At 67.2% G+C, this 20,660-nt stretch overlaps 1 protein-coding gene across 5 annotated transcripts in view; it reads left to right on the top strand.

The window, feature by feature from the left end:
• The first annotated feature begins 3,246 nt into the window (after nucleotides 1-3,246).
• The window catches only part of PRKCZ (protein kinase C zeta), an 83,793-nt gene continuing 66,379 nt past the window's right edge, over nucleotides 3,247-20,660 (top strand). Inside the window, 4 exon segments of one of the 5 annotated variants that reach the window (NM_001082758.1) lie at nucleotides 3,337-3,499; nucleotides 7,012-7,133; nucleotides 8,251-8,340; nucleotides 10,068-10,118. In NM_001082758.1, the coding sequence (NP_001076227.1) occupies nucleotides 3,429-3,499; nucleotides 7,012-7,133; nucleotides 8,251-8,340; nucleotides 10,068-10,118 (334 nt within the window). In that variant the 5' untranslated portion in view covers nucleotides 3,337-3,428. 5 annotated transcript variants of the gene reach the window in all.

The raw sequence follows: 20,660 nt of genomic DNA, 5'->3' as shown, positions 1-20,660 counted from the left end.
CCCAGAGAGGTTTTCCAGGAGCACCTCCTCCCTGGGAGCCTGGGGCGGGTGCGTGGGGAGTGGGACCCAGCAAGGCCTCCCCCCAGGTCAGGACTGCTGCCCACCCCCCCCAGAGCAGACCAGAGGCCCCCCCGGGACAGGGGCTGGCACAGGGCTCCCTGCCGGGCGGCCAGGATCAGACCCGGCACCGGCTTCCCTGGGTAGAAAGGGCTCCAGGGCCAGGCCTGCCCTTGTGTCCAGCAGGGCCTTGGGCGGGGCCTGTCCGAGAAATGCTGCCCAGTGGACAGAGAGGGCCCAGGCCGGCCCATCTGCCTGCAGGGGCAGTGACACTGGGGGGCAGTGACGCTGGGGGTGTGGGGCCTTGGGGGGCAGTGACACTGGGGGTGTGGGGGCCTGGGGGGGCAGTGACACTGGGGGTGTGGGGCCCTGGGGGGCAGTGACACTAGGGGTGTGGGGCCCCTGGGGTGCAGTGACACTGGGGGTGTGGGGGCCCTGGGGGCAGTGACACTAGGGGTGTGGGGGCCCTGGGGGGCAGTGACACTGGGGGTGTGGGGGCCCTGGGGGCAGTGACACGCTGGGGGTGTGGGGGCCTGGGGGGGCAGTGACACTGGGGGTGTGGGGCCCTGGGGGCAGTGGTGCTCTGGGGGTGTGGGGCCCTGGGGGGCAGTGACACTGGGGGTGTGGGGGCCCTGGGGGCAGTGACACTGGGGGTGTGGGGCCCTGGGGGCAGTGGTGCTCTGGGGGTGTGGGGCCCTGGGGGGCAGTGACACTGGGGGTGTGGGGCCCTGTGAGGGACAGTGGTGCTCTGGGGGTGTGGGGCCCTGAGAGGGACAGTGGTGCTCTGGGGGTGTGGGGCCCTGGGGGGCAGTGGTGCTCTGGGGGTGTGGGGCCCTGGGGGGCAGTGACACTGGGGTATTGGGCCCTGGAGGGCAGTGGTGCTCTGGGGGTGTGGGGGCCCTGTGGGGGGCAGTGACACTAGGGGTGTGGGGGCCCTGTGGGGGGCAGTGACACTAGGGGTGTGGGGGCCCTGTGGGGGGCAGTGACACTGGGGGTGTGGGGGCCCTGGGGGGCAGTGACACTGGGGTGTGGGGCCCTGGGGGGCAGTGGTGCTCTGGGGGTGTGGGGGCCCTGTGGGGGGCAGTGACACTGGGGGTGTGGGGCCCTGGGGGGCAGTGGTGCTCTGGGGGTGTGGGGGCCCTGTGGGGGCAGTGACACTGGGGGTGTGGGGCCCTGGGGGGCAGTGACACTGGGGTTGTGGGGGCCCTGTGGGGGCAGTGACACTGGGGGTGTGGGGCCCTGTGGGGGGGCAGTGGTGCTCTGGGGGTGTGGGGCCCTGGGGGGGCAGTGACACTGGGGGTGTGGGGCCCTGGGGGGCAGTGGTGCTCTGGGGGTGTGGGGCCCTGTGGGGCAGTGACACTGGGGGTGTGGGGGCCCTGGGGGGCAGTGGTGCTCTGGGGGTGTGGGGGCCCCTGTGGGGGGCAGTGACACTAGTGGTGTGGGGGCCCCTAGGGGGGCAGTGGTGCTCTGGGGGTGTGGGGGCCCTGTGGGGGGCAGTGACACTAGGGGTGTGGGGGCCCTGTGGGGGGCAGTGTGCTCTGGGGGTGCAGGGCCCCTGCAGGAGGGGCCTGTGTCCACCCAGGGGAACCTGGCTCTCCCACACTCACCAGGAAGTGCCACAGGCTCTCAGCGGCTCTCCAAGCTCAAGGGGACCAGGCACAGCCTTGGTCCAGGGTCTCCCTCTGGAGCCCCCCACAGCCACCTCCATCCCACTGCACTGCCTTGCCTCGCCGTGGCCCGGCCGCGGTGCCCTGCCTGCCCTCCTGTGGGGACAGGGAGTCCAGCAGAGACGGGTGAATGGACAGTCTGCCTCCTGGGCGTGGCCCTGTTAGTGAACACTCGGGAAGTTCAACACAGCCCTGAAGCCAGGTTTTCCTGGGGAGGTGGGGGAGGGGGGACTGCATGTGCCAAGGCCCTGGGGCAGCAGGGGGGCCGTGAACCAGGGTGGGGACTTGGCTTTTCTCTGAGTGATGGGAACCTTTGGGGGGCTTGGAACTGATGGACAGATGGACGGACACACAGACTGGAGAGGAGCCCAGTGTGGAGAGGGCGTGGCTTGGGCCAGGAGTCACAGTGGAATCGAGGGCTCCACGTTGGGTGCTGGGACCGTGTTGGTGCAGCTGCCAGGGCCTGCAGACACAGAAATGTGGTGTTGGAGGGAGGGGCCCGAAGGAACCCCTGGAAAGACCCTGGCTGGGCAGGGGTGGGGAGGGGGAGTGCCTAGGGGGAGGGGCCTCGGAGCTCGCAAGAGAACCGGCTGAGGCTGCAGGCCGCAAGTGGGGGCAGCCAAGGTCCCGTCAGGAAGAGAGTGACCCCTGAGGTGTGTGATAAAGTGGCCGCAGAGGGGAGGGGCAGTCTGTGCCACAGAGGCGCAGGGAGCGCGGCTGAGCGCGGCCACGCAGGGAGCCTCAGCCACCGCTAGGGAGAGGGCAGTGTCCACCGGGCCCTCCGCGGTCAGCCCACGGGTCCGGGCATGAAAGCTGGAAGCACCGCGTAGGAGCGCCTGGCTCCCGCTGCCCGCCGATGCGCAGGTGCCGGCCGGGCTCTGCGGCCTGGGAGACCCTGGTGCACCTCCTGGCTCCCGGCTCCGGCCTGGCCATGGCTGCTGCGGGCACTGGGGAGACCCAGCGGATGGAAGATCCCTCTCTCTCTCTCTCTCTCTCTCTCTCTCTCTCTCTCTCTCTCTCTCTCTCTCTCTCTCTCTGCCTTTCCGAGACACCGCGGACGGCTGAGAAGCCCTTGCACCGGCTCCGCGGACTGGGACCGCGCGAGTGTGGACCGCTTCCCCCGGTCGCGGCGTCGGGCTCCGCGGGCCGGGGCGGCCGCACCTCGCTCTCCGCGTCCGCACGGCGCCGGCTGCTCGGCCGGGCGCGTCCCGCAGACCCCGGGGGCGCGGCTCCCCGCCGGCTCCCCGCCGGCCGGACCGAGCCCGGGGCGGCGGGGCGGGGCCGGCCGCGCGCTCCCATTGGCCGCAGGTGCGGCCGCGCCCGCGCGCAGGTAGACACCTCCGCGCCCGCCATTGGGCGGTGCCGCGAGGTCCCCCGGGGATTGGCCCAGGTGGCCGCCCCGCCTCGCCCTCATTGGCCGCAGGTGCCACCGCCCCCGCCCCGGGACCGCCCGCCCCGGACCGCCCGCCCCGCCGATTGGCCGGCGACTCGCCCGGGTCGGCCATATTCGGGACGGGCCGGAGCCCCGCGCGTCCCCCGCCCCCTGCGCGTCCCTGCCGACCGCGCCCCCGGCCCGCGCCGAGTTCCGAGGACTTGGCCCGTCCGGCCCGGGACTCCGGCACCGCCCGCTGCGCTCCGCGCCCCGGCTCCGCCATGGCCCGAGGGCGCGGGACGCGGCGCTGACGGCGGCCAGCGGGGCGCGCCATGCCCAGCAGGGCCGGCCCCAAGATGGACGGGAGCGGCGGCCGCGTCCGGCTGAAGGCGCACTACAGCGGGTGAGCGCGGGGCCGTCGGGGGTCGGCGGGAGCGGGCCGGGGAGGCCTCCCGCGCGCGGCGTCCCGGTTGTTGGCGTTTGGCCGGGGAAGCGGACCGCGGGGCGGACAGGACGGACGCCCGTCGGCGGGGACCGAAGTTTCCATCCGATTCTGGAAGCGAGGGCGGGGTTTGCGGACTTTCCGCCGCGCACCGAGTTTGAAAGCCGGGCCGGGACTTCGCGGAGGCGCCACACACGGCCGAGGCCGCCTCGCTGCGGCCCGCGGGGCCCGGAGCGCCGTGAAACGGGGCGGGGAGCGGGAGCCGCCCGTGGTCAGCGAGCCGTCCGGCCCGGCCCCGGGAGCGCGGGACGCTTGGCCGCCGCCCTGGGCAGCGGCGGCGGGGGCTGCGCCCAGGTGCGGCGCCTGGCACTGCCGGAGGATCCTGGACAGCAGCCGGGGCCGCCCGCGGCTTCCCGCTAAGGGTCGGCCTCGGGTCCGGCACCCTCCTGGCACCCATGGTGGCAAGCGGAGCCGCGGGCGCGGGCGCAGGCGGCAGGGCTGGCACCTGCGGATCTGGGTCTGGCCTCGGCAGTGCCCTGCCCTGGAGGACATGGGTCAGCTTCTGGCCTCAGGGTGGACGTTGGGGGTCTCCAGTGGGGACTCGGGGGGCTGGGGTTTCTCCTGCCCCCCTGGGAGGCCCCGGGCGTGGGTGTTGGTGGGGTTGGTGCCTTTGGTGCCAGAGCCAGAGGGAGCAGGATTTCTGGGAGACTGACCGGCCGGGCCCCTCCCCCAGAAGGTCTCAGCCCTGGCTGGTGGGGTGTCCGCCCGGGACGGAGGCCTCCGGCTCCTGGGTTCTGTGCTGGGTGCCCCCAGCCTCTCCCAGACTGTCCAGGTCCATCCTGGCCAGGAGCCAACATTCTCAACAGGTGCTGCTCGGCAGTGCGGCCTTGGTGGGAGGGCGGGGGGCACCTGGGCTCTGACCCGGCGGACCCCCGGGCTTGGGGCTGGGCTGTTGGCCACCCCCTCCCTCTCTTTGGCCCCTGGGGAGGCTCCGGTTACTGGTGATGGGCAGGGAAATTCAACCTGCGCACTCTGGTTTCCCGGCTGAGGCGGAGCCCCTCGCCCGTCCTTCCTCCCCTCCCTTGCATGCCCCTCTCTCTCCCTCCCTTTTCCTCTTTTCCCTCCCCCGCCCTTCCTCTCCCTCCCCTTCCTCTGCCTCCCTCCTCCCTCCCTCCATCCCCGCACCTGCCACGCAGACGGGAAGTTCTGTCCCCGGGGGGTGGGGGGGCGCTGAGGCCTGGCCAGGTTGAGGCCCTTCTTTGGAAGGGGGGTCCTCGGCCACCCCTTGCCCTTTGACCCCCAGGGCCTTTCCCTGTCAGACGGCCACCGGGAACGAGAGGGTCCCCGGGGAGGGCGCCAGGCTTCAGGACCCTGCTGCTGCCGGCCCTGCGTCCCCCCCAGCCTTCGTCCTGGGGCCCTGGGCTTGAGGAGCTGGGCCCAGGACGCAGGGGGGCAGGGAGGGCCCACCAGCAGCCCGGATGTCCCTGGCTGTGCCGCTGCGCCCTGGCGCCCGGAGGGGCTGCTTCACCCGGGCCTGGGAGGTGACTGGGCTGCAGTCCAGCCGCAGCTGGGCCCTGCCAGGCCCTGGAGTTTCTGACCTGACCTCAGGTGCGGGGCATTGGGGGATGGGAAGCGGTCAAAGGTGAACCCCTAGGTCAGGCGGCCAGTGTGCGGGGCAGTGTGGGTGACCCCCACTGATGAGCCACACGACGGGCGCTGCCGCAGCACTGGGGTGGTCGTCCCCGTGACTGGGGGCTGCTGAGCAGAGGGACCCCGGGTGCCCGAGGCTCTGGGTGTGCTGCTCACAGAGCTGGGGTGTGCGTGAGCCGGGCTCTGGCTGGGCTGGGCACTGGGGGTGAAGCGAGGGTGGAGGACCTGCTGTCTTTCAGGTAAACAATAAGTGAGGACAGAGGGGCCTGTTGTAACCGAGGCCTCAGGGGGCCACGGGCAGCACCCCGCAGGCACCCCTACCCCACCACTGGGGGGCACCAGCAGACACCCCACCCCTACCTCTGGGGGCACCATGCAGACACCCCCACCCCTACCTCTGGGGGCACCAGCAGACACCCCCACCCCGCCCCTACCTCTGGGGACACCATGTAGACACCCCCACCCTGCCCCTACCTCTGGGAACACCATGCAGATGCACCCCCACCCCACCCCTACCTCTGGGGACACCATGCAGACACCCCCACCCCGCCCCTACCTCTGGGGGCACCATGCAGACACCCCCACCCCGCCCCTACCTCTGGGGACACCATGCAGACACCCCGCCCCTACCTCTGGGGGTACCATGCAGACACCCCCACCCTGCCCCTACCTCTGGGGACACCATGCAGACACCCCCACCCCGCCCCTACCTCTGGGGGTACCATGCAGACACCCCCACCCCGCCCCTACCTCTGGGGACACCATGCAGACACCCCCCACCCCGTCCCTACCTCTGGGGACACCATGTAGACACCCCCACCCTGCCTCTACCTCTGGGAACACCATGCAGATGCACCCCCACCCCACCCCTACCTCTGGGGACACCATGCAGACACCCCTGCCCCACCCCTACCTCTGGGGACACCATGCAGACACCCCACCCCACCACTGGGGGGCTGGGTCCGAGCCTTCCAGCGCCTGTGCTCAGAGACTGCTCGGAGACTCCTGGACCGCGAGCTCTTGGTGAGGCTGTGATTCCTGCTCCGGCCTGGCCTTGAGGGAATCCCTTCTGTCCACAGGTGGGGGCAGGAGGGGCGGGGCCGCTGTCCCCTTCACCGGGTGTCCAGTCCCACCGTGGTGGCCGCCTCCGACCTGTTGGGTCACAGCTGCAGGCTGCCACCCGCCGTTCCCCAGGGTCTGAGAATTCCGCCTCCAGTTGCTAATCAGAACCCCCCCCCATTCATGCCCTGTGGTGTGGGAGGGGCTGCGGGTCTTTCACCTTAAAGAAGCCGGGGGCCTGCCCTCCCCATCCCCCGACGGTCACCTTTGGGCAGACGGAATCTGGGAGCCCAGCAGCAGCCACTGTCTGGATCCCTCCTGGGGGCGTGGGGGGCCTCCCTGACCTTTGCTCCCAGGAGATCTTTTTTCTCTGCATGGTGGAATTTGTGCTGTTAATTTTTAAACACTGCAGTCGGCTGGCGTTGCTGGTAAAGCCGCTGCCTGTGCCCGTGGGCGCCGGTTCGAGTCCCGGCTGCTCCACTTCGATCCAGCTCCCCGCTAAAGCACGTGGAAAAGCAGTGGAGGATGCCCAAGTGCTTGGGCCCGGCACCCACGTGGGAGACCTGGTGAAGCTCCTGGCCCTGGCTGTTGCAGCCCTCTGGGGAGTGGACCAGCAGGTGGAGCGCCCCCTCTGGCACTCTGTTTGGGACAGGGAGGGCTGTCATCTTGGGCAGAATTTTGTCTCGTGGATCTGAGCAACGATATGGCTCCCCGGGGATCCGCCTTTAGCCCCTGCGACGGGCGTCCGTGTTCTCTTTGCCCAGGGACATCTTCATCACCAGCGTGGACGCGGCCACCACCTTCGAGGAGCTCTGTGAAGAAGTGAGGGACATGTGCGGCCTGCACCAGCACCACCCCCTCACCCTCAAGTGGGTGGACAGCGAAGGTGCGGGCCTGCTTTCCCCTGGGCGCGGACATGCTGTGGGCTCCGTGCATGCCGTGGGCAGGTCGCCTGCTCCGTCCTGTGCTGGGCGTCCCTGGCAGGTGGCTCGGCGAGGGGAGCCCACCTCCCTCCCTTGCTCCCTCCCTCGCTGCCTCCTTTCCTCTCCCTCCTCTTTGTCTCCATCCCCCTCATGCAGTCAGACACCCATCCTAGCATCTGCGGAGTGGGGAGTCCGTCCAGGGTGGACCCCTTCCCATTGGCTGACTGAGGATGCACCCAAGTGGGCGGAGCCTTGTGGAAGCTGTGTCTCTGTGTCCAGCCTCGTGGTGGCCGTGTCTTCCAGCCTCGTGGTGGCCGTGTCTCTGTGTCCAGCCTCATGGTGGCCGTGTCTTCCAGCCTTGTGGTGGCCATGTCTCTGTGTCCAGCCTCATGGTGGCCGTGTCTTCCAGCCTCATGGTGGCCGTGTCTCTGTGTCCAGCCTCATGGCGGCTGTGTCTGTCAGTGTCCAGCCTCATGGTGGCCGTGTCTCTGTGTCCAGCCTCATGGTGGCCATGTCTTCCAGCCTCATAGTGGCCATGTCTCTGTGTCCAGCCTCATGGTGGCCATGTCTTCCAGCCTCGTGGTGGCCGTGTCTCTGTGTCCAGCCTCGTGGCGGCCGTGTCTCTGTGTCCAGCCTCGTGGCGGCCGTGTCTCTGTGTCCAGCCTCGTGGTGGTCGTGTCTTCCAGCCTCATGGTGGCCGTGTCTCTGTGTCTAGCCACATGGCGGCCGTGTCTCTGTGTCCAGCCTCGTGGTGGCCATGTCTCTGTGTCCAGCCTCATGGTGGCCGTGTCTCTGTGTCCAGCCTCGTGGCGGCTGTGTCTCTGTGTCCAGCCACATTTGCTCTGGGTTCGTGGCTTGTCCTGCCCAGTGAGAGAGGGGTGTCCTTCCCTGCTGTTGTTGCTTCTGTCCTGCTCAGTGGTCAGCGAGGGGTGGACTTGTGTCCCATCTGGGGTTGGCTGGGTCTCACATGGGGGCTGTGGGCTGCGGCTGTCCGGGGACCAGTTTCGGGGTGGCTGAGCCACAGCAGCCGACTCTGGCCTCGCATGCCCCTGACCCCCAGCGGTGTCCTTGCCCACACAGGTGACCCTTGCACGGTGTCCTCGCAGATGGAGCTGGGGGAGGCCTTCCGCCTGGCCGGCCAGCACAGGGACGACGGGCTCATCCTTCACGGTGAGTGGCGGCCGGCGGGGGCGGGGGCTGCCCAGGTGGGCGCAGCTGTGCCTGGGAGCAGGGGATGGAGGAGGCGTGGAGACCTCACTTTAACAGAACTGCAGGTGCTGGGTCCGTGCCGTCCGGTTTGGGTTTTCTCCCGCCATCTTGGTACCGCAAGGGGAGCTCAGGGTCCCCGGAGAGTCCGGCTGGGTGCGTGCGGGGGTCCTGTGCCCTCCCTCGCTGGGCCCCTGCACCTGGCACCCCCACCCGTGCCCCTCCCCGGGCTCAGGCTGTCGGGCCGCCCGGCCTGCCTGCAGCTCTGGGATTGGGGTGGGGCCGGGGCCCCCCGCTCCTCTGTCTGCCCCTCGGCCTTCCTGGCATTCCGGTTTGCCGCTCTGCTTCCTGGGGGGGGGGGGGTCGCACGTGGCAACGGCTGCTGCAGCCACATTTAACCCTTTCTGAGCCCCGCCTTCGAGCATCCATCGTGCAGGCCGAGTGTTAGGTGTTTAGTGCTGGGTGCTCCCTGTGCAGGCTCAGTGAGTGTTAGGGTGCTTAGTGCTGGGTGCTCCCTCGCGTAGATTCAGTGTCTGTTAGGGTGTTTAGTGCTGGGTGCTCCCTATGCAGGCACAGTGTCTGTTAGGGTGCTTAGTGCTGGGTGCTCCCTGTGTAGGCTCAGTGAGTGTTAGGGTGTTGAGTTCTGGATACTCCCTCATGCAGGCTCAGTGAGTGTTAGGTGTTTAGTGCTGGGTGCTCCCTGTGCAGACTCAGTGAGTCTTGGGTGCTTAGTGCTGGGTGCTCCCTGTGCAGACTCAGTGTCTGTTAGGGTGCTTAGTTCTGGGTGCTCCCTCGCGTAGATTCAGTGAATGTTAGGTGTTTAGTGCTGGGTGCTCCCTTGCGTAGACTCAGTGAGTGTTAGGTGTTTAGTGCTGGGTGCTCCCTCGCGTAGATTCAATGTCTGTTAGGGTGCTTAGTTCTGGGTGCTCCCTCGCTAGACTCAGTGAGTGTTAGGTGTTTAGTGCTGGGTGCTCCCTGTGCAGCTCAGAGTGTTAGGTGTTTAGTGCTGGGTGCTCCCTGTGTAGGCTCAGTGTTAGGTGTTTAGTGCTGGGTGCTCCCTGTGCAGCTCAGAGTGTTAGGTGTTTAGTGCTGGGTACTCCCTCGTGTAGACTCAGTGAGTGTTAGGTGCTTAGTGCTGGGTGCTCCCTCGCGTAGACTCAGTGAGTGTTAGGTGTTTAGTGCTGGGTGCTCCCTGTGCAGCTCAGAGTGTTAGGTGTTTAGTGCTGGGTGCTCCCTGTGCAGCTCAGAGTGTTAGGTGTTTAGTGCTGGGTACTCCCTCGTGTAGACTCAGTGAGTGTTAGGTGCTTAGTGCTGGGTACTCCCTCGTGTAGACTCAGTGAGTGTTAGGTGCTTAGTGCTGGGTACTCCCTCGCGTAGACTCAGTGAGTGTTAGGTGTTTAGTGCTGGGTGCTCCCTGTGCAGCTCAGAGTGTTAGGTGTTTAGTGCTGGGTGCTCCCTGTGCAGCTCAGAGTGTTAGGTGTTCAGTGCTGGGCTCTGCCCTGCGAGGGCAGAGCCGGAGTCTGGGGTGCGTGGAGATTCCTCCCTGTCCTGCGTTGCTGTCGCACCAGGGCTCCCCTGAAGGCGCCCCGGGACCCTCCCATGCTTTTGCCCTGAGGTTTCCGGGGGTCTCGGTCTCCCATCGGGGGTCTGGGCCGTCTGTGGACACTGACCTCTGTCTCCCTCCCCTGCAGTGTTCCCCAGCACGCCGGAGCAGCCAGGCATGCCGTGTCCCGGGGAAGACAGTGAGTGCCCCTGCCCCGCCCTGCTGCCCGCGAAGGCGGCGGCGCCGTGACCGTGACCCTGCCTGGAGCCTGGCGGGGCTGAGCCAGCGTCCGTGCCTGCGAGGATGTCGGAGGGCCAGTGCCGCGGGCCCGCGCTGGCTGCACGGGGAGTGGCCGGCCTGCTCCCTCGATGGCAAAAGTGCCGAGGGGCCTTGACCCGTGGGAGGGAACGGGTCAGCCTGCGTCGGTCGGACGCTGGCCACGCCCCCGCCTTGTCGTCACCAGGGCCTGAGTGGGGGCACCTTCCCTGGGGTGTGAGGGATGGGACGGAGGGGGCTTCTCGCCTGGGCAGGACCCGGGTTTTGCCTGTGCTGGCCTCCAGGGCAGACACCCACGCTGCCTGCTCGGCCCCCAGCAGGGGTTCCCCAAGCCCAGCTCCCAGTGGGGGCTGAGGGTCGCACAGAGGCCAGGCGAGGAGGAGTGTGGTGCCCGGGGAGGCCCCTGTGCCACCTGTGTGGGCAGCTTTCAGGTCCTTGCGTGTGGGCCTGGCCCTGTGACCGTTCAGTGTGCGTCGCCTACTGCTGTGCTCCACGCGTGTGGCCGTCAGGGAGGGCCTGGGCACCGTGGGCCTGCTGCCAAGGTGATCTTGGTGGGGACACTGTCCCACCCCAGGGGGCTCCGTCACTCAGGCCAGGGCCCTGGAGGGAGGGATCCCCGCGAGTGGGGGTGGGGTGAGCCGAGGCAGGGAATGCAGAGCGCGTGGCCGAGCCTGCAGGAGGCGCCGTGGGCAGAGTGGGCCCTTGCGATGCCTTCCCAGGTGGCTGAGGCTGGTGTGGGGGCAGGCAGGCGTCTCCCTGCCCGTGGCCCCACTCCAGGCTCTGGCGTCCACCCACTGGGCACCCAGCAAGCAGGAGTGACAAACGGTGCCGGCGTGAGAGCCCGGCTCCGTTCTGCCGCCAGCGGCCCCGTGGACGCGGCCCTCCAGGTGTTCCCGGCTTCCTGTCCACAAGCAGCGCTGCCCAGGGCCAGGGGTCAGTGCGAGGGCCAGCCTGCTGGGGGCGGCGCTCACGAGGGCACCGGTGGAGGACGGTGGCAGCGGCGAGGGCTGAATACCGTCCAGCGCATTCTGCACATACTTCTCCCCTCACTTGAGAAGTGCCCTGGAGCGAGGTTCGCAGCCGCAGCCACTTTAGAACACACACTCATGGCGCCTGGTCCACTCACGTGCCGTCTCCTCTGTCTGACTGTGTACCTGTGAGCCGGCCCAGCCCCGCCACCCTTGGTACCGCATGTAAGGAGGACCCCAGACCCACAGTCAGCGTGGTCACCATGGCAGCGGCTGAGTGAGGTCCCCCTGCTTGGCGGGACTTGGGCAGCGAGAGCCGCGTGGCGCTGGGCAGCGAGAGCCGCGTGGCGCTGGCCAGACGCTGCTCTGGACACTCGGCCTTGCTGTCCTGTCCCTGCCTTCCACACTCGCTGCTTCCCACCAACACCCACCCTGGCGCTGCCTGTGGCTCTCGGCTGCCCGTGGCCTGTCCTCGGGGCTGGGCGTGGCTCTCGGCTGCCCGTGGCCTGTCCTCGGGGCTGGGCGTGGCTCTCGGCTGCCCGTGGCCTGTCCTCGGGGCTGGGCGTGGCTCTTGTCCTGGCAGGCTGCCCGTGGCTCTTGTCCTGGCAGGCTGCCCGTGGCTCTCGGGCTGCCCGCGGCTCTTGCGGCTCTGAGGTCAGTAGAGTTGGGCACCTTTCAGGCACTTCACGGCCGTTTGTTCATCCTCCTGGAGTAGCGTCTACGCAGGTCCTCTGCACGCAACATCCAGGCACTTTTTGATGACGTGAGGGGAGCGAGCGGGATCTTCCACCCCTGGGTGGGGCGGGACTGGGACCTCACTCACGTCTCCCGTGGTGGGCAGGAGCCCCATCACACGCACCGCCACCAAGCCACCACCGCTGCGTCCAGGTCTGCAGGGCAGGGAGCCGAGTCGGGCGCCAGGCCCTGCACCTGGGGAGCCGAGTCGGGCGCCAGGCCCCACACCCGGGGAGCCAAGTCGGGCGCCAGGCCCCGCGCCCGGGCAGCTGAGTGGCACCAGGCCCCGCACCGGGACTCCCCGTGGGCCGCGGCGTCCTCACCAGCAGGCTGAGTGCCCAGCTGCTTTCCTGACAGCGAGTGCTGCCAGTTCTGTGAGTCCTTCAGAAAGTTCGCGGAAAATGGCGCTGAGAGATGCTCCCTTCGGTGCGCAGCGCCCCACTCCGCGCAGGTCCTCGCGCCGCGTGTTCTCCGCGAACTTTCAGAGACCCTCGAGTCCTGCGTGTTGAGTCCTTGCCCGACGTACGATGTTTTCTCTCCGTTACTGGCTGAATTTTTACTCTTAATAATACATTTTTAACGATTTATGTATTTATTTGAAAGGCAGAGTTACAGAGGCTGAGGCGTAGAGGCAGACAGAGGTCTTCCACCTGCTGGTTCATCTGGAGCCTCCTCCTGGTCTCCCACGTGGGTGCAGGGCCAAGCACTTGGACACCCTCCACTGCTCTCCCAGGCCACAGCAGAGAGCGGGATCAGAGTGGAGCAGCCGGGACTTGAACCAGCGCCCACATGGGATGCCGGCACCGCAGGCGACAGCTTTACCCACTGCACCACAGCGCCGGCCCCAGTAATGCATTTTAAAAAATTATTTTCTGGGGCTGGCATTGAAGCACAGTGGGTTAAGCCGCTGCCCACAACGCTAGTGTCCCATGCTGGTTCAAGTCCCGGCTCCTCCACTTCCGATCCACATCTCTGCTGTGGCCTGGGAGAGCAGTGGAGGATGGCCCAAGTCCTTGGGCCCTGCACCCGCGTGGGAGACCTGGATGGAGTTCCAGGCTTCTGGCCTCGTCTTGGCCTTTGTGGCCATTTGGGGAGTGAACCAGCAGATAAAAGATCTCCCTCTCCCTCCCCCTCCCTCCGTCTGTAACTCCACCTTTCAAACAAACAAGTCTTTTTTTTTTTTTTTTTTTTTTTTCCCCCAAAATATACTTGTTTAACTTACTTGGAAGGCAAAGAGACAGATCTTCCGGTCTGCCATCTGCTGGTTCACTCCCCATGTACCTACAAGCGCCGGGGCTGGGCCAGGCGGAGGCCTGGGGCTCGGCCAGGCTCCCATGTTGGGGGCAGGGCCCCCGGCACTTGGGCCACCATCTGTTGCCTCCCAGGGTTGGAAGCAGGCACTGGGATGTGGGTTGCAGGCGTGAGGGGCCACTGGCCTGCCACACCCGGCCACTGTCCTCTGGGGCCCTGTTGTGGGGTCAGCTCTGTCCTCTGGGGCCCTGTTGTGGGGTAGCTCTGTCCTCTGGGACCCTGTTGTGGGGTCAGCTCTGTCCTCTGGGGCCCTGTTGTGGGGTAGCTCTGTCCTCTGGGGCCCTGTTGTGGGGTAGCTCTGTCCTCTGGGGCCCTGTTGTGGGGTCAGCTCTGTCCTCTGGGGCCCTGTTGTGGGGTCAGCTCTGTCCTCTGGGACCCTGTTGTGGGGTCAGCTCTGTCCTCTGGAACAGCACCGTCCTCTCCGCTGGACGTTGCTGGCACACCTGAGGGGCCCTGAGGGTTTACGTCTGGGCCCTGTCCTGTCTCCGTGGCTGGCCTGTCCGTCCGTCTCTACGGCAGTGCCACACTTCTGATTGTTGCCTTTGTAGTGAATTCTGGCACCAGGACCTGTGGGTCTTCCAGCTTTGTGCTTTTCCGGGAATGTTTCCCGCACAGGTCCCGGCGGCGGCCTTTCTGAGACGGGGTTGGCTGGATCTGCCGCCGGGCCCGTCTGGGCAGCTCTGCGCCGGCAGCCGGGGCCGGGGCCTGTCCCGCTGCCCTCTGTCCACGCTCCTGCGGCGTCTCTCACTGCTTGTCCTGAGTGTCCCCCCCCCCCCCCGGCTGATTCCTGAGCGTTTTGTTCTGATGCTGCTGTAGGTGGGATTGTTCACGGTTGATGTGCAGACATGCAGCTGATAGAAACAGTTTTTTGAGGGGCCGAGACACGAGAGGGAGGGAGACAGGCAGGAAGAGGAGCCTCTGTCCGCTGGTCCGCCCCCCGGACGTGTGCAGCAGCAGGGCTGGGCCGCCGGGGCGGCAGAGACGCACGTTAGCAGGAAGCTGGCGCTGGGAGCAGAGCCAGGACTCGAACTCAAGCCCTCGCGTGTGGGACACAGGCGGCCAGGGCGCGGCCCGGCAGCGGGTCTCTGTGCCGAGCTCATGTCCTCGTGCTGGGCTGCGGCTGCCTGCGTTTACGATTGTGCCGTCTGTGAACAGAGACGATTTCACGTCTCCTCTCCCGTGGCCTGTGTGCGTGGACGTGGGAGGGCCAGCGTCCTTGCCTGCCCCCGGGCGGCTGGGGGCGCCTTGTTTCTGAGGGTTTCCCTCAGGAGGGCGCTGGGTTCTGCTGGGTGCCCGTGTGGGTGCCCCCCTTTGCCCTGGCATCCAGTGTCCTGCGTCGATGGACCTTGCGTCCCACGGAAAGTGCCGCGTGGCTGTGGCGTGCCTCCATAACGTGGCATCACGTTGGCTTCGCTCCTGATCCGTGGGGAGCCGAGGCGTTGGGGTTTTGCAGTGTGAACGGGGTCAGCGTCGGCCGCTCCGAGTGTTGCTGAACGCGCCCACGGGGCTGCCTGGCCAGGGCGTCTCCGCCGGCCGGTCTCAGGCCTGCCCGGGTCTCCGAGCGCCGGTCCCGGTCGATCTCTCTTTCCTCCAGGCTGTCAGGTCTGCTGGCCGGCAGAGTGTTCACGGAGCTCTTTGGAATTCCTGTCCTTTCCGTGGAACTCTGGGGCCGGCCCCGCTGTCTGATGGAAGTGGCTCAGGTCTTGCCCTCGCTCCCGACCCTCTCTGAGCACCAGCCGGGCCCCTCGCGCCCCAGTCGCTCTGTCTCCTCTTCTCGCACTGGCCCCTCCTCCGACCCCTGGCTTTTCCCAGCCCGGAGCTGGACGCTGGTGGTGGGTTTGAGAGCCCCCTTCCGTGTAGACGCCGGTCGGGGTGGACTTCCCGGTCAGTGCTAGGTCGCTGGGCCCCCGGGTTCTGTGGCTTCTCATTTCTGCTCATCTCTCGGATTTCCCGGTTTCCACTGTGATTCCACCTTTGACCCATCTTGTGTTTAGTTTTCGTAAATCGGTGAATTTCCCAATTTTCTCTGTTACTGACTCATGTATTTATTTTTATTTGAAAGGGAGACAGACAGATCTCCTATCCACTGATTTTCTTCCCAAATATCTACAACGGCCAGTGCTGGGCCAGGGTGAGGCCAGGAGCCAGGAGCTCCATCCAGGTCTCCCCGTGGGTGCCGGGGCCCCAGGTTGCATCAGCAGGGAGCTGGACTGGAAGGGGAGTGGCCGGGGCTTGAACCCAGGGCATGGACGTCCCAGCCAGCGTCTAAACCACTGCCGGGACGCTCGACGCCAACACTGGGTTGGACGTGGCCTGTGCGGCTGAGACGCCTCAGAGGAAGCCGCCAGCAGGCAGTTCAGGGTCCTCCCTCCATGGTCAGACCTCAGTCCAGGCCGGGGCCCCGTGAGTGTGGATGGCAGGTTCACCCGTGGTTGCTGAAAGCTGTGGGGGTGTGGACGGTGGCTGGGCTCTCTGGTCAGCCACAGGGCTGGCCTTGTGTGTCCAGGGCACTTGGAGGGGACAGGCGGGGCAGAGTAGGCAACGCCGTAAGGAATCCAGGCTCCCGGTGGTTTGGCCGGCGGCAGGACAGGACCTGCAGCAAGTCACGTGGCCTTGCGTGGCTTGCTGATGCGGATGAGGGGCAGCCCTGTGGCCTGGGGGATGCAGCGGTCAGACCTGGGCCACGCACTGCAGGGACCTGCGGGCGTGGCTGCCCTCCTGGTGACACACGGCAGACGAGTCCCTAGCCCAGGAGCCGTGGAGGCGAGATGCGTGTCCCCATCCCCCCTCTGTGGCTGTGGCCCCTGGGCCACCCTTGCCTGCCCAGACACAAGGCAGGGAGGCTCCAGGGAGCACCCAGCCCCAGCCTGTGCAGTGTCCAGTGCCACCATGAGTCCTTGTGTCCTGGACACCCTGGCTTGTGGACACCTTGCTCCCATCCTGCCTGTGTCCTCACGTGGCCTTCCCTGGTCTCTTCTCACACGGATGCTGGACTTAGGGTGCATCTGGGAGTCAGGATGGAGCCCCCACCCCGCTCGTCTCAAGACCCTCAGCTGATGACATCGCCCACGGCTCTCAGCTTTCTGGGGTCACCACGAGCCCCCCCACAGCGCTGCCCTCAGGCCCACCTGCCCGTCTCCTCGTGGGGTCGGGGCTGAGGCAAGGCTGGGGGGCCGTGGCCTGGGGCTGACGGTGGGTGGTGGGTTCACACCAGGCAGGGCGCTGGCCTGGCCCCGCTCGTCACAGCCCCACCCCCGCGGCCCCGCCTGCCCTCTGACCCTGAAGCCGTGCCCGTCCTACGCAGGTGAGCCTGCAGCAGCCCTGGGCGGGCAGGGGCTGTGGCTGGGGCCGGTCCCGGTGGGCACGGTGGGAGCCCAAGTGTCCATGGCAGCTTGAGGGCCCTGGGCTCTAACATCCAGATGGCGCACACTGCCGGCGCAGCCCCGGCTCAGCCAGGAGCCTGCTGGACCCGTTTCGTCCTCTGTAGGCGGGGCTGTGTGAGCAGTCGCCACTCAGGGAGACTCCGCCGCATCCAGTAGGATGGAACGTACCCCCCACGGAGTGCGCGCCAGTCTGGGGTGGGGTGGGGCTCCTGGGTGGTTGTTGGTGGGTGTTTGGTGAGTTGTTACACTGGGCTGTCCTTGGTTGTAGGTTTGGGGTTGATGCTTTGTGGATTGGTGGGTGGTTGTTATTGGTGGGAGGTGGTAGTTTGTGGTTTGCTGAGTGGCTGTTGAGATGTGAGTTGTTGGTTATTGGTGACTGGGTTGTTTTTTATTGGTGGGTGGCAGTGGTTGTGGTTTTGTGGGTTGCTATTATTTATTTATTTATTGACAGGCAGAGTTAGACAGAGAGAGAGTTATAGACAGTGAAAGAGAGACAGAGAGAAAGGTCTTCCTTCCATTGGTTCACTCCCCTAATGGCTGCTACGGCCGGCGCTGCGCCGATCCGAAGCCAGGAGCCAGGTGCTTCTCCTGGTCTCCCATGCGGGTGCAGGGCCCAAGCACTTGGGCCATTCTCCACTGCACTCTCGGGCCACAGCAGAGAGCTGGCCTGGAAGAGGGGCAACCGGGACTAGTACCCGGCGCCCCAATGGTGCCGGCGCCGCAGGCGGAGGATTAGCCTAGTGAGCCATGGCGCCGGCCTGGGTTGCTATTGAGATGTGAGTTGTTGGTTACTGGTGATTGGGTTGTTGTTGTGTCCTGGACACCCTGGCTTGTGGACACCTTGCTCCCATCCTGCCTGTGTCCTCACGTGGCCTTCCCTGGTCTCTTCTCACACGGATGCTGGACTTAGGGTGCATCTGGGAGTCAGGATGGAGCCCCCACCCCGCTCGTCTCAAGACCCTCAGCTGATGACATCGCCCACGGCTCTCAGCTTTCTGGGGTCACCACGAGCCCCCCCACAGCGCTGCCCTCAGGTCCACCTGCCCGTCTCCTCGTGGGGTCGGGGCTGAGGCAAGGCTGGTTTTGTGGTTTTCTGGGTGGCTGTTGAGATGTGGGTTGTTGTTTATTGGTGGGTGGTGGTGGTTTTGTGGTTTTCTGGGTGGCTGTTGAGATGTGGGTTGTTGGTTATTGGTGGGTGGTTGTTGGTTTGCTGGGTCACTGTTGAGATCTGGGTTGTTGGTGGGATTTGGGGGTTGTTGGTGGGTTCCTGGGTTATTGGTTATTGGTGGGTGGTGGGTGGTGGGTGGAGGGCTGAGAGCCAGCAGTGTCCTCCGGGTATGGCTGGGCAAGGTATCATGGAATCCTCTGGAATCCTTCGGAGCTAACAACTCGTGTGAGTCCTGGAAGTTCTTTATAGGTGTGCTTGTCCATTGTTTAGTAAAAACCCAACCGCATTCAGCTTTGTCTTCAATTATTTACAACAAACTGGAAAAGCTGGTTTTCCACCTAGAATAGGGCTCCAGGGAAGACCAAGTGTGGGTTCAGCCTGGACGCCCTGGAGCCCTGTGGACTGGTGTCCAGGACGGACTGTGGAGAGAAGGTGGCAGTGGGTGGGGCCGGTGTGCGTGGGCGTCACACGGGACACGTCTGCCTTCCCACTCAAAGCTGCCTGCGGATACGGTGGTCGTGTTGTTTTACGATTTCATTTTCCTTTATTTTTAAGACTGATTTAATAATTATTTGAAAGGCAGAGTCACGGGGAGACTGATGGAGCTTTCATCCACTGGCTCACTCCCCAGATGGCCACAGCTGCCAGGGCTGGACCTAGCCACGCCCGGAGCCAGGAGCTTCGTCTGCGACCCTATGTGGGTGGCAGGGTCCTGAGCACCTGGGCCATCACTGCGCCTCGCAGGTGCACTGGCCGGGAGCCCCGCATGCGCGCGGATGCTGGCGGCCCCCATGCCACTTCTCAGTCGGGGTCCTGCTCTCTTGGGCTCTGCGGGCCACGCGCTCTCTCTCATGGCCGCACGGCGCGGCGCTGACGCTGTGTGTGGCAGCGGGGGCTGCTGCTTGTGGGGCCTTGTGGGGCTTAGCACCCAGTGCCCCTGCCTGCCAGGCTTCACCCACTGTCTCGCGAGAGGCCCGAGTGTCGGGACTGAGGCTCACGTCCTCAGGCGTGCCTCTGCACACGGGGGGGGGGGGCTCCCGACAAGGGGCTGTGCAGACTCGGGGTACACGGGGGGCTCCCGACAAGGGGCTGTGCAGACTCGGGGTACATGGGGGGGCTCCCTCCCCACAAGGAGCTGTGCAGACTCGGGGCACACGGGGGGGGGCTCCCTCCCCACAAGGAGCTGTGCAGACTCGGGGCACACGGGGGGCTCCCGACAAGGGAGGAGCTGTGCAGACTCGGGGCACACGGTGGGGGCTTTGGCCCGGAGGCCACGCCGTGAGTGCCGATGGACAGGTGGCCGAGCCCGGCTGTCCGGCGTGTAGGTTCTAGCCCGCAGCTGTGCTGAGGCCAGTATCAGGAGGGGCCTCCAGAGAAGGCTGTGGTCACCGGGTTCCCAGGGGAGGGGCATCCACGGCCACATGGGGGCACCAGGGGGACGCAGAGGGACAGAGAGAACCGTGTGGTTCCATGGGAAAGATGGGTGTGGTGGTGGAGAACTCAGGGCCGCCCAGTGTGAGTGACCGCTGCCCACGGCCGCCCAGCCCTGGTGACTCGCGCGGCCCGGGGCCACTGGCTTGCCCGTGGGAAGCCTGCTGAAGGGCAGCGCTGACCGAGTGCCAGGGCCACCCCGTGTGGGAAACAGGAAAAGCAGCGGGCGCTCTCGCCTTGCACCTGACAGCAGCCGGCGCCCAGCCTCGCCCTGGCCGGTGCCGGCGGCCCCCGCGGACGCGGGTGCGGGGCTGCTCTCACCGGCCAGCTGTGCCGGCGGGTGCGGGGGCCGCCTCTGCGGTGCCGGCGATGGCCGGGTCAGCACCCCTCGGGCAGGCCCGGTGGGCGGCGTGTGAGGTCCTGCGGGGCCGGGGGGCCACTCCCGCCTCGCGCTGGGCCTCCCCCGCGTCAGCCCTGGCCCTGCCCACCGGCCCCGCTCCGCCCCGGGGCTCCCGCGCCCCCGCCGGCGCCCCAGCCCCGCGCCCGCCGCGCCCGCGTCCCGGCAGCCTGTTTGGATGCGGAGCGCGCGTTTTCCTGTGACGTCAGCCCCTTCCCGTCCGCGCCGCGTTTAGCGCGCGCCTCAGCGCCTCCGCGCCTCCGCCGCCGGCCGCAGCTTCCCGGGGGAGCCGGTGCCACCGGCCGGAGGCATGAGGAGGCAGCGGCGTGAGGGGCGGGCGGCGGGCCGGCCCGCGCGCCGCTGAGGACCCGCGCCCGCGCCCGGCCTGCCATTGTCGCTCGGAGCGCTCGGCTCCCGCGGGGGAGGAGGATGCCTGGGCGCGCGGCCCCCGCCCCGTAGCGGAGCCCGCGGGAGAAGAAAGCGGTGAGGGCGCGCATCCCCCGGGCGCCGCAGGCCCGCAGGCCGGGTGCGCGCGGAGGGCGGGCGGCGGGCGGCCGCGGCCTGCGTGCGGAGAGGCCGTGTCTGCACGGGTGACAGATTCGGAGAGAAATCAGCCCTAGCAGGGGCCGGCGCGGCGGGGAGGGAGGCGGCGCGTGCGGGGGCCGCGGTGCGGGTCCTGGGGAGGTGGCCGTGGCCGCGCGGCACTGTCCGGGCTGCGGGCGGGCGGGCCGGCCCCCCGCGGCGGGGCCGGCCGGTCACCTGTCTCCTCCAGCCCGCGCCGCGCCGCGCCTGTGGTCTGGCCCGGCTCCGCGCTGACGCCAGCGTCGTGCTGGAGCCGGGTGGCCGTGACGGCGTCGGCGTGCACGGCTCGCCCCAGCGGGTCCCCGGGTGTCAGGGAGTGCGCGCGGCCTCCGCTCTTGCGTCCCGACATGGTTGGAGGTAGACCCGGGGCTGCGCGTCCTGGCGGGGCTGCGGGGGGTGGGGGGTGCGAACGTCCATTTTGCAAGGTGTTTGTGGAAATAAAAGGAAAAAACAACAACAGCAGCAGCAGCCTCCCTGCCGGGCGCGGAGC

This window comes from Oryctolagus cuniculus, chromosome 7 (assembly GCF_964237555.1).
Source record: "Oryctolagus cuniculus chromosome 7, mOryCun1.1, whole genome shotgun sequence".
Taxonomy (NCBI): domain Eukaryota; kingdom Metazoa; phylum Chordata; class Mammalia; order Lagomorpha; family Leporidae; genus Oryctolagus; species Oryctolagus cuniculus.
The sequence above is the reverse complement of the archived record's forward strand: the minus strand, read 5'-3'. Positions and strand labels throughout refer to the sequence as shown.